The 14,414-nt window shown below is 40.9% G+C and overlaps 1 protein-coding gene across 3 annotated transcripts in view; it reads left to right on the top strand.

Annotated features, from left to right (window-relative positions):
• Nucleotides 1-4,771, top strand: part of LOC119966490 (kinesin-1 heavy chain) — a 152,840-nt gene extending 148,069 nt beyond the window's left edge. For all 3 annotated transcript variants that reach the window (XM_038798261.1, XM_038798262.1, XM_038798263.1), the window contains one exon: nt 1,966-4,771. In XM_038798261.1, coding sequence (XP_038654189.1) covers nt 1,966-1,972 — 7 coding nt within the window. In that variant the 3' untranslated portion in view covers nt 1,973-4,771. The remainder of the gene's footprint in view (nt 1-1,965) is intronic.
• The last annotated feature ends 9,643 nt before the right edge of the window (nt 4,772-14,414 follow it).

The raw sequence follows: 14,414 nt of genomic DNA, 5'->3' as shown, positions 1-14,414 counted from the left end.
CTTCAGAATCCATCTAGCCAGTTCATCCCTGACCCAGTGTGATTTTAAACTTTCGCACCAGCCTGCCATGAGGGACCTTGTCAGATGCTTTGCTGAAATCCATGTACACAACATCCACAGCCCTCCCCTCATAATCATTTTTGTCACTTCCTGAAAAAGTCAATTAAATTAGTAAGACATGACTTCCCACGTAGAAAGCCATGTTGTCTGTTGCTAATAAGGCCATTCACTTTCAAATGTGCGTAGACCCTATCTCTGAGAATCTTTTCCAACAATTTCACTATCACTGACGTGAAGCTCACTGGCCTATAATTACCTGGGTTTTCCTTGCTTACCCTTCTTAAACGACGGGACAACTGGAGTTTGCGCATTCTCCCCGTGTCTGCATGGGTTTCACCCCCACAGCCCAAAGATGTGCAGGTGAGGTGGATTTGCCATATCTTTTTATTAAAACAGTAAAAAAGATATACACGGCCAAATGGTACAAATACTAATTTTGTGTTGGAGAAACAGGGTACCCTCTCCTCAGTACCAACATACGGGGAGGGGGGATAGGATACTCTGATTATTAAAACAGTTCACAACACATTTCTATAAAAAACAAATGGTACAAGCACTAAACTTTGCGCTGAAGAGACCAGATACCCTCGCTTCTGTACCAACAGAAGGGAAAGGAAGGGGGTGGTGGGGTGAGAGGGGAAAGGAGGGTTGTGGGGAGGGAGGGAGTCGGGGTGTTGGTGGAGGGGGGGCCCCCCACTAGGGCACTGCCTGAACTATATAGAGGCAGAAAAATAAAAGAACCTTCAATTATGATGGGCCAGATTCCGGGAGTCCCCCAGACGGGGTGAGGGGCGACAGTGTCAGGCACGGGTGGGTCCCGCACTCTGCTATAGAGCGCCCTCATGTGCACCCTGCATTCCTGACACTGGCCGGCTGACAGCCTTCGGACAGTCGCCCTCCGAGCCCGAATTCTCCACCACACTGAGTGCGGCGGGCAACACGGTCTGACTAACCAACCCAGGGGCTGCCTTGATCCCGCCACCGGGATCATCGACAGGCGGGATCTCCTCTGGCTCCTCCCGGGGTCCCGTGCCAGCGGGAGGCGGTGGTGCAGATGGCTGCTCTGCGTTAAATTGCCCCTTAATTGGAGGGAAAATAATTGGGTACTCTCTAAGTGTCTTAATGTGACCCATAATTCTGTCGCAATGTGGTGAGCAAAAGTTTTAATTTCCCTGTGTATAGGGAAGTCCACTTTTAATAGTTTGTTGAATTTATAGGTATCTTTAAAAGAAAAGCTCAATTTTAATGTAAAAACGTCAATGCTGATTGAACACATTATTACAGTTTTGCTATGCATTTAATTCCATGATGTCAACATCTGAAAGGGAAAGTAAATTTGTTTCATTGCTTGCTCCATTCAGCAAATGCTGGGAGCAGGATTAGGCCATCATTAAGCCTGTTGGGGCTATTCTGCCATTCAACGTGATCGTGGCTGATCTGTATCCTCACTGCACCCATCTTTCTTGGTGACATATCCCTTTATGCCCTGGCCTAGCAAAAGTCTGTTGATCTCCAACTTAAATATATTAGTTGAGCCGGCATCTACTGATTGTGGGAGGAAGTTCCACACTTCCACAACCCTTGTATTATTATTACTAACCTCTCATGACCTATCTCTGATTTTAAATACTAAAGCATAAATGTTGTTGAATTTACATCTAATGCACCTATTTTAAAATCGGGTTTCCCAGTTATAGCTGAATTTTTAATCATCTTCTTTACCTTTTCTCTTGTCCCTCCTACAATTCCATTAAGGGGAAATTTATTCTAGCTTTATTTTTTCCACTAAAATAAAAATTCCGTTTGTTTCATAATGCTATTCGGATATTTGTATCATGAAGTGATACAAGCTACAATGTGGATTGGCTAGCACTTTTTTTTAATGCCAGTTTCTTTTTTTTTCAGCTGCTAAAGGAACAACATAATCAAAGAGAAATCGGCATCATCTAAGCAACCCATCATTCCAAAGCAGTGTGAACTCTCCAACTAAGACTTTTCACAGGATTATTTTTGAAAAATAAAAAAAACTGGCCTGTACAGCTCCACCCTTGGCAAAATCTCCTTACTGATCTCCTTGCAAAACAGAGTGCAATGTAGGCGTCTTGCAAATAACTACATCTAATTTAACATGTAGCTCCATTGCACAGTACATTGTCATTCATGTCTTAAATTTAGTCTGCACTGTGCCAATTTGAATGTACGTTGTTGCAGGAAAACTTTAGCAGAAGCGTTGAAGCCTAATTTGTGTACATTTCATTGTTTTAGGACTTGTGAAACAATGTCGCCAAGTAGATTTGATAAGCTTGTTTTACAGAGAAAAATGATTTGGAGGAACGCAGCTATCACCCTCGTGTAAATTAAGATAGTACTTGGAAGTTTTTCTTGAAATGGATTTTGTTTTGGTTAGAGATGAAGAGGAGTAGTACAATTTGAATACTGAAGGTACATTTGTGACAGTATGGGGTTAGAGCAGAGTGTTAGGGTAGTACTGAGTAAAAAGCTGCTAATAATGAAATACAGGAATGTTCATTGAGACTGTTTAACATGAATATATTGTGGCATTGTCCAACTAAGGTTATGGGAGAACGCTGAAATACATTGGCTGACCATAAATTAAAAGGCATTATATTTTGAGATGAAGCACACAACAGCATATTCTGTCCAGATTCTTGCCATTGCTTTGTGTTAAATTAAGGATCAGTATTTCACCCATGGGTTCATTATACGGCAAGACAGCATTATTTAAAAGTATTTGAGTTAAGACATTGTACTGATACTGGTTTTATAATGGATTTCAGGTGAAGTACAAACACAAGTTTTTTTTTTAAAGTTGTAATTGATAAAATCATTAACAACTGGCCATTGCTTGAACATTTTGCCCTCATCTCTCTAGTGTGTTAGTACATGTTGTTGTTAATCACACCATTCAGTGATGACAAATACAAATCAAAATGGCCAATAAAAATAGGCACAAATGGAAAGCAGGTACAAATTTGTAAAGTACTATTTTACCATAATTGGGGTTTTCTAGAAAAGCAAAATACTGATGTTGAGTCTAACTTGTCTTTAAAAACCAATCTTATCCACAACAGTTAAAACTGGTTCTATTCTGGCACTTATCTAGAAACTATTTGCAACATAAGAGGCTGGTTATTAACGCATATGGGAAAAGGTTATGAACAGAATAAATGGTGCATATCATTAGATAACTGGGTAAGATCTGTTTATTGGTGGAGGAAAAAATGAGAAAGCAAAATGTGATGATCAAAACTTCAGTGAAGTGTCTCGAGGGACCCAATGGTCTAAATCTAGTCCTGATGTAAACATTGTTGAGGCATATCTTGGAAGTGGCACAGTCCCAAAATGTCTCTATCTTGCATGTGTCATTTATTATAATTATAAAATACAGGTCTCTGCTTGTCAATTCAATTGGTGCAGTGTTTTACATACGACTATAGGCAGAAGGCTGTTCTGTTCATCCTAAACTTAATGGATCAAAATTAGCAAAAAAGACTATTGGAGTAGTGAATAAGTGATTTATTCTTGTGCAAATAAAAATGCACTTTACAAGTTAGTAAATAGCCAAGTTGGCAGGTGGTATAAATGTGTGGTCTGAATAAATGACTCATTGATATACCATTTAAAACATGATCATTTTTGGCACTGTATACTATATCTTTCAGCCTCCAAATTTTCCAGCTCTATGTTTTACTTCTCACTTACTGGAGGCTGACCAACAAATCAGCCAATAAAGCAACTCTCGAGTTAAACATAGTGCCGAACATACGTCAGCCACGATTGAAGATCATTTTGTATCTGAAGCTTTTTTCATTTAAAGGTCGATCACTATTGGATTTGTTGCTCTTACACTGACTGGTTTACCAGTACAGTATATCAGGACATCTGATTTTTTTAAAAGGCCTTAAGAAAATTGATTTTAAACCTCGTTTGATTATCCTTGCGTCAAAAAACAATGCCATATTCCATGTGGTTTTGGAGGGGAAAAGAATATTTGGACCATAAGACTTGATTTATTATTTAAGATGATACTTAATTGCTTTTGTATTTATTGTCTTGACAAAGTACAAAGGACCTAATTTTGCATATTTACTTGTTAGATTTTCTGTTTGGTATATTGGGTCATGTATGTGCCTAACACTCAATATTGGAAGAAGGTGTAGTCACTGCACTGATGACATGACTGGTTTAAGGACTTATTTCTCATATTGCAATATTCTTTGTGCAATCTCAAATATGTGACATGCATCAAAATTGCCATGGCAAATCATCTGGACAGGACTGCACATGGTGTTAAATTTATTCTCATTTGTTGAATAGTAAAAGCCTTGCTATCCTGATTGCAATGCAGTGTACCCTTCAAGTGCTTATTGTGAGCTTGTTCCTCAGATCTTGTAGAAATGAATGGTTTTAAAGCATAAACGCAATTGAATAAAAACCTTGTATTTATTCATGGTGATCAACTAAATTATTTGCATAATTTAAACAATGCTAAGGAAATTACTGTAATAGGTCTAAATTTGACATGAGATGACACTAAGGTTTCCGCCTGTGGAATATGGTGCAGAATAAGTCGGACAGCAGAAGGCACATAATTCTGTTTTTGTTAAGCCATCATTTAGTTTTGACTGACTGCATGCTGTAAATGTATTTGTGTTTAAATAAATGACTTTTTGTCTGGGAATTCAGTGAACCTTTGAGTAGAAACATTTTTTACATTTAAAAACCACAGTCCAACACGCACCTAATGACTGCTTAATTATAAAGTACAAAAGAAAAATCTTGGTGTTTCCATGCAAACTAGTAGCGTTGAACTGACCACTTGACACCACTTTGTCCAGTGGAAGGTTCGTATAGAAAATATTCAATCCAGTTATTGAAAATTCTAGTCAGTTTAATGTAGCTGTTTGCAAATTAAAATAACAATGCTGGTTCTTGCACTTTGTGGCTAAGGTTTGTTAAAACTAATACGATTATGAAAGCAAGTTATATTTGAGGTGTGGACTATTCTTTCATAACATACATATTAGTGGAACATTTTTTTGACATGGGTGTAGCATATTGCAAATGGTCAAATTTTTCAGTGTTGGTAACTCACCAGATTATGTACTTTTCCACTTGGAAATGAGTAGCAAAGAACAGAGCTTGATGGCGGTGAAATGCCACAATCATATTTGTAGGATATTCTAAATTTAATTATGAAGCTTTTCAAACTTGCTGTTGGGTAGAATTATATTTTGTTTTCCCCATTTCCCTTCCCAAAGGAAAGAAATCCCCATCATATCTTCTAGCAGAACCATGTTTGGCTGCAGTTGAGAGCTGTTGGTTTATGAGCGAGATGGTGCACAAAGGTGTACGAAAGATTATTCTACCAGTGATTAGCTTGATTGCTGATGTAACTAAATCCATGGGCTTGAGGGTTTTTCTCACCCAGCCTCAACTTTTAGGCTGATGGTAGAATTGGGGCTCTATGGGGGAAGGTCGGAAATAATTCAAGTTAGACCTGGGATGGGAAGGGGCTGGGGGCACCCCCATCAGAAGCCGCCTAATGTCTGCTTTAAATACTAATAAGGTTTTTTGTTTGCGATCCTACGGTGAGAGCAAAAGACATTGTAGTCTTAAGGGTAGTGTTCTTGAAAATACAGAAAAATGTGTCATTTGAAACATGGAAGTCTGGCAATATCTGGTTTGAGAGGGTACAGGGAAAGATCCCACAAAAGGTTAATAGCAGCTGCAAAGAGCAGGGTTGTAAAATGCAGATTCTTGCTCACAAACAGGCTTAGCAAACACAGGTTTCATGTGGTAAGCTAAAACAATGGCTCACACCTTCATGGAATGTAACTATCTCAGGAAGCATCTGAAAAAGCATGGATGAGAGTTTCAATTGCATTAAGTGACGAATGTTTAAAACAGGCAAGTCTTTCAAGTCATAACCAAGTTAAATTTTAGCATACAGCTAAAAGCAAAGTTTCGCACCTTAATTGAAATAAACTCTCTTAGTAAACAGCTGGAAAGGATGGAAGATGCCCAGTCGAATTTGGTGTCAATTTTAAAGTGTAAAATTCTACGAACATCAAGTCAATTAAAAGAAAATTGGAGACGACCTGTCTACGAGAAACATCATTTAAGTTAAAATCAAAGGCAAAGTTATGAGCTGGGGACAATTGGAAAATTAAACGATTCAAAATCACAGAAATAAAAGTTAACTATTGAAACCAAAGCATTTTTTAATCAGATCTGAGAGGAGACGATATGCCCAAAATGAATAATTAGTTGTAGTAAGATGTTTACATCAAAGATACTTTTAAACTATCAAAGTGAAACAAGCCCATTTACAATAAAGTCGTTAAAACTTAATAACTCTCAGAAAGAGAATATAAACCCAGGGAGAACAGCAACAGGAGAGAAGGGGAGGAGAACTCAGAGAGAGAGAGAGAGAGAGAGAGATCGGTCATGGGAAAGACGAGGCAAGCAGCCGAGTTTAAACAGCTATACATCTAAGGAAGGCTAGAATTTAAACAGGAGTCAGCTTAGAGATAGCTAGCAGAGCCAGCTCTCACAGCTCGGTGCATGGGAAGAACAGGACACAGCAACCGAGTTCACCAGCGAATACAACTCAAGAAGACCAGATTTTAAGAAGATCGATTGCCAAGGTGGGCCTGAAGCATCCAGCAGCAGCATCCAGAAGCAAGATCTTTTTTCCTTTCTGTAAAGAAAGTGTTTGCAGCTTTTAAAAGAAAAAATTGTAATAATAAAAATAACTTAACCTGAAAAAGTGGTTATTAGCTTACTTCACTTCCTTAATAACGCAGGACCCAGGACATCAATGCTATTAAGGGGTAAGTAGGTAAAATTCTTCGGTGAAGGTATGGGTTATACCGGGGGATAACTTGAAAAGATAGTTTGACCTGAATAGCACCCACAGAAGCCTGCATTGGAGTCAGGGAGTGAGAATCCCTGTTCACCATTTAGAATATCGACCTTTTTTTTTGTATAGGGGGAATTCTAAGAATAGTGGTGAGTTTTAACTTCAGTGGCCAAATCTGAACTCTCAAAAGCTTTCTCAAAATGTCTGAACATCTTAGCTCCACCCAGCAATAACATCTTCTCCCCAGGCTGAAAAAAAATTAACCCCCCCAGGCTGAAAACGCCAACTCCCCAGGGACTCTTTCCCCCCCCCCCCCCCCCCCCCCCTCCAGTCAAACAACTTTAGTGCAAGCTTTTTACCTCTGGTCAATTTTGCCTCTGGCTCTTAGGTCTTGGTAAATCCAGATTTTTAAAAACATGACTACTGCAGTAAAATGCACTCTAACCCCAGGCTTTTAACTCTTATATTGAATTATAAATATTTGTCAATTTATCTAAAATCCTGCATTTGTTGCAATAGAAAATAGTTGGAACTGCAACATTGATTTGCATATGTTACTTGAATACCGCAGTGTCTGAAAAGCGACAACAATCTAGATTTAGAAAAGTGACTTTAAAGTAATAAAACTGCCAAAGTTACTTCATGGGAATGCTATCGAACAAAATTTAATATCCAGCATGTGAAGCAATATTAAGTGAGGACAGTAAGAAGTCTTACAACACCAGGGTAAAGTCAAACAGGTTTGTTTCAAATCACTAGCTTTCGAAGAACTGCTCCTTCCTCCTTCACCGGAGGAAGGAGCAGTGCTCTGAAAGCTAGTGATTTGAAACAAACCTGTTTGACTTTAACCTGGTGTTGTAAGACTTCTTACTGGTGCTCACTCCAGTCCAATGCCGGCATGTCGACATCAATATTAAGTGAGATGACCAAACTCTTGGCCAAAGAGGTCATTTTTTAAAGAGTGCTCTAAAGATGGAAAGTAAGGCAGGGATGTTTAGGAGGGGTTTCCAGTGTTCAATACCTTTGGCAGCTTCAAATGCGTGAAGTGATTAAAATCAGACATGCTTAATAGGCTGGGGGAAGAAGAGCACAGACCTTTTGAGGGTTGTTGGGCTGCAGGAAATGGGGAGGGATGAGGCCATGGAGGAAATTGAAAGTGATGGTAGAGGTGTTGTTTGACGAGGATCACAAGTCAGTCAGCAGAGGGTGATGGATGAACAGGATTTTGTTCGAGGTTATCAAAAATACTGCTCCCCAGGTTTTCAGAGTTTGGAATGGTAGCAGAGGCTGACCAGGGCTGTATTAGAATAGCAAGTCTTGAGGCATAGCTTTTTTTTAAAAAAAAAAATCTTTTTTCTTCCCTGCACTAATTTACTTTACAGACAGGTTTATTTTGTCCTTCATTTAACTAACTCTCTGTACCTTTTGTTGCCCTCTGGATCAGTCTATAATTCTCCCCCCTTCCCCGTCACTCACTGTCCTGACTTGGAAATCTATTGCCGTTCCTTCATGGTGGCTGTGTCAAAATCCTGAAATTCCCTCCGTAACAGCACTGTGGCTTTACCAACGCCCTAGTGACTGCAGCAGTTCAAGAAGGCAGCTCACCACCACTTTCTGAAGGGTGAATAGGAATGAGCAATCGGCAGTGATGCCCACATCCCTTAAATGAATTTTTTTAATCCTCCTAATCCATTACCTGCGTACTCCACAACTAACCATTTGTGGCTCATGCATGGAGAAATCCAATGCAGCTTCCCCAATGATTGTAATTTCATCTAGTTCCCCTCTCCTCTCTGCATCTTGGTTTACAGCTATTACTGGAATGTTTTTTTGTATCCTCAAAAGTGAACATAGAAGCAAGATCATTGTTCATTTAATCAGCCATTTCCTTGTTATCTACAATTAACTTTCCATTGTCACTCTGTAGAGGACCAACACTCACTTTATTCTTATCCTTTTTAAATACCTGTGGAAACTCTTTTAACATTTCTAGCCACCTTGTCCATATTCTAATTTCTTTCTGCTGATTAACCTTTTGGTCATTCTCTGCCATTCTTTATATTCTTATCAATCATCTATCTTGCCACTCACCATTGTGCAGTGATATGCCTTTTCCTTACATTTGTTGCTTTCCTCAACTTCTATAGTTAATCACAGATGGTGTGTCCTCCCCTTAGAATGTTTCTTTTATAATAGACATAATCATTCTGAAATATTCTCTTAAATATCTGCCACTGCCTCCCTATTGATCTATTCTCTAACCTAGAATTCCAGTTCATTTCAGCTAGTTTAGCTTTCATGCCCACATAATTACCCTTGTTTTAAGTTTCAGATACTTTGTTTAAATGCTTCACAGCTCCAGGGTCCCAGGTTCGGTTCCCGGCTGGGTCACTGTCTGTGCGGAGTCTGCACGTCCTCCCCGTGTTTGCGTGGGTTTCCTCCGGGTGCTCCGGTTTCCTCCCACAGTCCAAAGATGTGCGGGTTAGGTGGATTGGCCATGTTAAATTGCCCGTAGTGTCCTAAAAAGTAAGGTTAAGGGGGGTTTGTTGGGTTACGGGTATAGGGTGGATACGTGGGTTTGAGTAGGGTGATCATTGCTCGGCACAACATCGAGGGCCGAAGGGCCTGTTCTGTGCTGTACTGTTCTATGTTTTACCAGTCTGACAATTTAATAATAGCAAGAGGGGTCAAGAAAGGTGGTGGTGGTGATGTGGAGCTAAGTATCATCAGCATATGTGTGGGAATGGGTGCTGTTTTCTCCAATGATGTTGCCACCAAAGGGCAGTTGAAGTGAGAAGAAAAGCTACTGAACGTGATTCTCTGGTGACAACTGAGTAGCTAAGAATGGAACCGAGTACAGACCCACCAAGCTGGTCATTCACAGAGAGGTGCTGGAGGAGGGAGGATATTGTGGTTAACCATATCAATAGCTTCAAACAAGCAAAGAAAGGCCAGGAGTGATAATTTACCTTGTACATGTGGAAGGAGCGGAAACCTGATTTGGAGGGAGTCAATAGATTACTGGGTTCTAAAAGTCCAAAATGAGGATTGCAGTTTCTCGCACCTCCTGGATTAGATCTGTCTACAAACACACCGCAACATGATTGAAGTACCTGGGAGCAGCACAGCACACAGTGGTTAGCATTCCTGCCTCATGGCACCGAGCCAGGTTCGATCCTGGCTCTGGGTCACTGTCCGTGTGGAGTTTGCACATTCTCCCTGTGTTTGTGGGGGTTTTGCCCCCACAACCCAAAGATGTGCAGGCTAGGTGGAATGGCCATGCTAAATTGCCCTTAATTGGAAAACAAATTAATTGGGTACTCTAAAAATTAAATGATTGAAGTACCTGGTGCTGTCTTACCTATGAAATAGGCACAGGAGCAGGTCATACTGTCCATCAAAACTGCTCTGTATTTCAGTAAGATAATGGCTGAACACCTCCATGAATTACACATGAAATCCCAACTCAAAAGTCAGTCTTGAATATACTCATCAACTGAGCACTCGCAACCAGCTGGGGTGGAGAATCCCAAAGATTAACAGGTGCCATAGTCCCAGATGACCATAGACTGCTTTCCTCTTTGAGGTGAAGAGTTGAGGCACGATTGAGAAGGCAGGGCCTTCATGAATAATCTCAGTTGGTACAGGCATTGAATCCACGCTGCTGGCCTTGTTCTGCATCGTGCTGGCAAAGCCAGCATTTAAATGTAGGTCAACAGGTCCAGGGGACATTTGACATTTAGTCCCATTAATATCCCCAGTACATTTTCTTATTGGGGTAGGTGGGATGCAGATTTGAGGTTACTGGTAGATGAGCCTGATCTTATTAAATGGCAGAACAGGCTCGAGGGGCTGAATGGCCAACTCAGGTTCGTTTGTAATTTAATATTGCTATCCATCCCAATACTAATTAAATTGTCAGAGATATAAGATTGCCCATTTTACCCCAAAGGTATTGTCCCAATATTTCCATTGGGTCGCACCAGTTTTGAAAGCAACGCAGCATCACATCAGACCTTGTTTTACATTTAAAATGTAATGCGCATGTATACAAGGTTAAATAATTAAATCATCCAGCAGCAATATATAAAACTGTTCAAAGTAGACAGTCAGATATTTAAGTCAAGTAAAAAAGGAAAGTGAGTAAAATCTAATACTGAGCTTTTGAGGGTCAACTTTTATATAACTAGCTCTTGTAATCCAGGATTGAGTTTGTTTTAATGAAGGGATGAAAGATAGATATTAGTTTGAGAATATTTTACAAAGATATAATTTTAAATTTTTTTATTTTTTTTTATAAATTTAGATTACCCAATTATTTTTTCCAATTAAGGGGCAATTTAACATGGCAAATCCACCTACTCTGCACATTTTTGGGTTGTGGGGGCGAAACCCACGCAGACACGGGGAGAATGTGCAAACTCCACACGGACAGTGACCCAGAGCCGGGATCGAACCTGGGACCTCAGCGCTGTGAGGCGGTTGTGCTAACCACTAGGCCACCGTGCTGCCCTATAATTTTAAATTTTACCGTACAACATTCCAGTGCTTCTTGGCCAATTAATTACTCAATGTGTAGTCATAGAATCATAGAATTTACAGTGCAGAAGAAGGCCATCCAGCCCATCGAGTCTGCACCGGCTCTTGGAAAGAGCACCCTACTTAAGCCCACACCTCCACCCTATCCCCATAACGCAGTAACCCCACACCTCCACCCTATCCCCATAACGCAGTAACCCCACCTACCCTTTTTGGACACTAAGGGCAATTTATCATGGCTAATCCACCTAACCTGCACATCTTTGGACTGTGGGAGGAAACCAGAGCACCTGGAGGAAACCCATGCAGACACGAGGAGAACGTGCAGACTCCACACAGTGACCCAATCCAGGAATCGAACCTGGGACACTGGAGCTGTGAAGCAACTGTGCTAACCACTATGCTACCATGGTTAGTCACTGATGTATGTGCACCAAAATCTGGTAAACATCAATTTTCGATAGTTTGACCGAAGTCTAGACATTGGCCAGGACAGTGGGGGGGAAACCCTCTGCTTTTCTTTGAATACTTTTTCTTGGGATATTTAATGTCTACCTTAAGAAGCTTATGGATTTCGATTTAACATCCCATCAGAAAGATTGCTGCAGCATTCCCTCAGTATTGCAGTAAGGTGTCAGCCTAGACTATGTGCTCAAGCTACAGGGAGCTTTAAACCCTCAGTGTTCTGATTCAAGACTGAATCAGGCTGACACAGTAAAGGGATATGGATTATTTAAGTGGGCGGCACAATGGAATGTGTAATTTAGCATACTGGAGTGTCAGCACACTATTGCCCACTGTCACCATTATCTCAGGGCTCCATGCAATTGAAACATAAACTACTTGTTTCCAGTTTAGCTGAAGCTGCTGTGTCTTAATCAGCATTTGTGAACAAGAGGATAGAGTGCAACATAGGAAGAGAATAGATTATTCAGCATCTGGAACATGTTCCGCCATTCAATTAGATCATAGCTGAACTGCTTCTCAACTCTGCTTACCCACTTTACTACTGTAATCCTTAATACCCTTGCCCAATAAAGAAAACTTACCACCTTCAGTTTTGACATTTTTAAGTGGCGTCACCTCAACAGTTTTCTATGGGAAGAGGTTTCTAGACATTTGCGACACTTTCTGTGAAGAAATGTTTCCTGACATCACCCTACTGAAAACCTAGCTCTAATTTTAGCTCTTCTCGTTCTGGACTTGCCCACCAGCGGAAATTGTTTCCTTCTATCTACCTGTCAAATGCATTAATCATCTTTTACAAAAAATGTACAGTATCCAATTTTTTTTTCCCAATTAAGGGGCAATTTAGCATGGCCAATCCACCTACCCTGCACATCTTTGGGTTGTGGGGGGTGAGACCCACGCAGTCACAGGGAGAATGTGCAAACTCCAGACGGGCAGTTAGCCGGGCCCGAGATCGAAACCGGATCCTTGGTGCCATGATGCAGCAGTGCTAGCCACTGTGCCACCCTGTTTTAATCATCTTAAACATCTTAAGTTAGATCACTCCTGAACCTTCTTTTCTCAAAGGAGTGCAAGCCTAGTCAATGCAACATGTCCTTATAATTTAACTCTTTAATTCATGTATTATTTGGGTGCATCTGTTTGCACACCCCACCCAGAGGCTAGACATCCTTTCTGTCAGGCAGTGCCCAGAACTGAGCACAGACTCCAGGTGGTCTAACAGAGCTTTACAGTACTGTATATTTCCAATGCTTAATATTCCAGTCCCATTAAGATAAAATAATAAGTCTTACAACACCAGGTTAAAGTCCAACAGCTTTATTTCAAACACGAGCTTTCGGAGCACTGCTCCTCCTGAGGAAGGAGCAGTGCTCTGAAAGCTCGCGTTTGAAATAAAGCTGTTGGACTTTAAGCTGGTGTTGTAAGACTTCTTACTGTGCTCACCCCAGTCCAACGCCGGCATCTCCACACCATTAAGATAAAGGCCAACATTACATCAGTTTAGGGCAGCACGGTGGCCCAGTGGTTAGCACTGCTGCCAACGGCACTGAGGTCCCAGGTTCGATCCTGGCCCTGGGTCACTGGCCATGTGGAGTTTGCACTTTCTCCCGTGTCTGCGTGGGTTTCACCCCCACAACCCAAAGATGTGCAGAGTAGGTGGATTGGCTATGCTAAAATTGCCCCTTAATTGGAAAAAGAATAATTGGGTACTCTAAATTTATGAAAAAAAAATTACATCAGCTTTTTACATGCTTTTCTTGGATTTCTCCACTCGTCATTGAGCAATTTCAGCACTTTGGGAGGCAGTGGCGTAGTGGTACTGTCACTGGACTAGTAAACCAGAAACCCAGGGTGATGCTTTGGGGACCTGGATTCAAATCCCACCACTGCAGATGGTGTAATTTGAATTCAATAAAAATCTGGAATTAAAATTCTAATGATGACTATGAAACCATTGTCGAATGTTGTAAAAACAAATCTGGATCACTAATGTCCCTTTCGGGAAGGAAATCTGCCATCCTTACCTGGTCTGGCCTACATATGATTCCAGACCCACAGGTATGTGGTTGACTCTCAAAGACAATTAGGGATGGGCAATAAATGCTGGCCCAGCTAGCTGATGCCCACGTCCCATGAGTTAATTTTAAAATACTTGAACCCCTAAATCTTTATGCTGTTTCAGAGTTGTAGCTTCCCATCAATTAGAAAATAATCTGACCTATTTTTCTTAGATCCACAGCAGTGGGTGAACCCGTGCTTCCACAAGTTCACCTCGAATCTGCAAAATGTGGGAGCATACACTGGTTTGAGAAAATAATGCAAAGTGGATAGTGTAAGGCAATGAGGTTAGGATGACCACAGATAGTGGATTCCTACCTACCCCCTCAGTGATGAAAATCGAGGGGTGAGCAGGAGACATGCAGAGTTGAGCAGGTGAGAACAATGGGGTTCAGTACAT

This window comes from Scyliorhinus canicula, chromosome 5 (assembly GCF_902713615.1).
Source record: "Scyliorhinus canicula chromosome 5, sScyCan1.1, whole genome shotgun sequence".
In the NCBI taxonomy this organism is placed as follows: domain Eukaryota; kingdom Metazoa; phylum Chordata; class Chondrichthyes; order Carcharhiniformes; family Scyliorhinidae; genus Scyliorhinus; species Scyliorhinus canicula.
The sequence above is the reverse complement of the archived record's forward strand: the minus strand, read 5'-3'. Positions and strand labels throughout refer to the sequence as shown.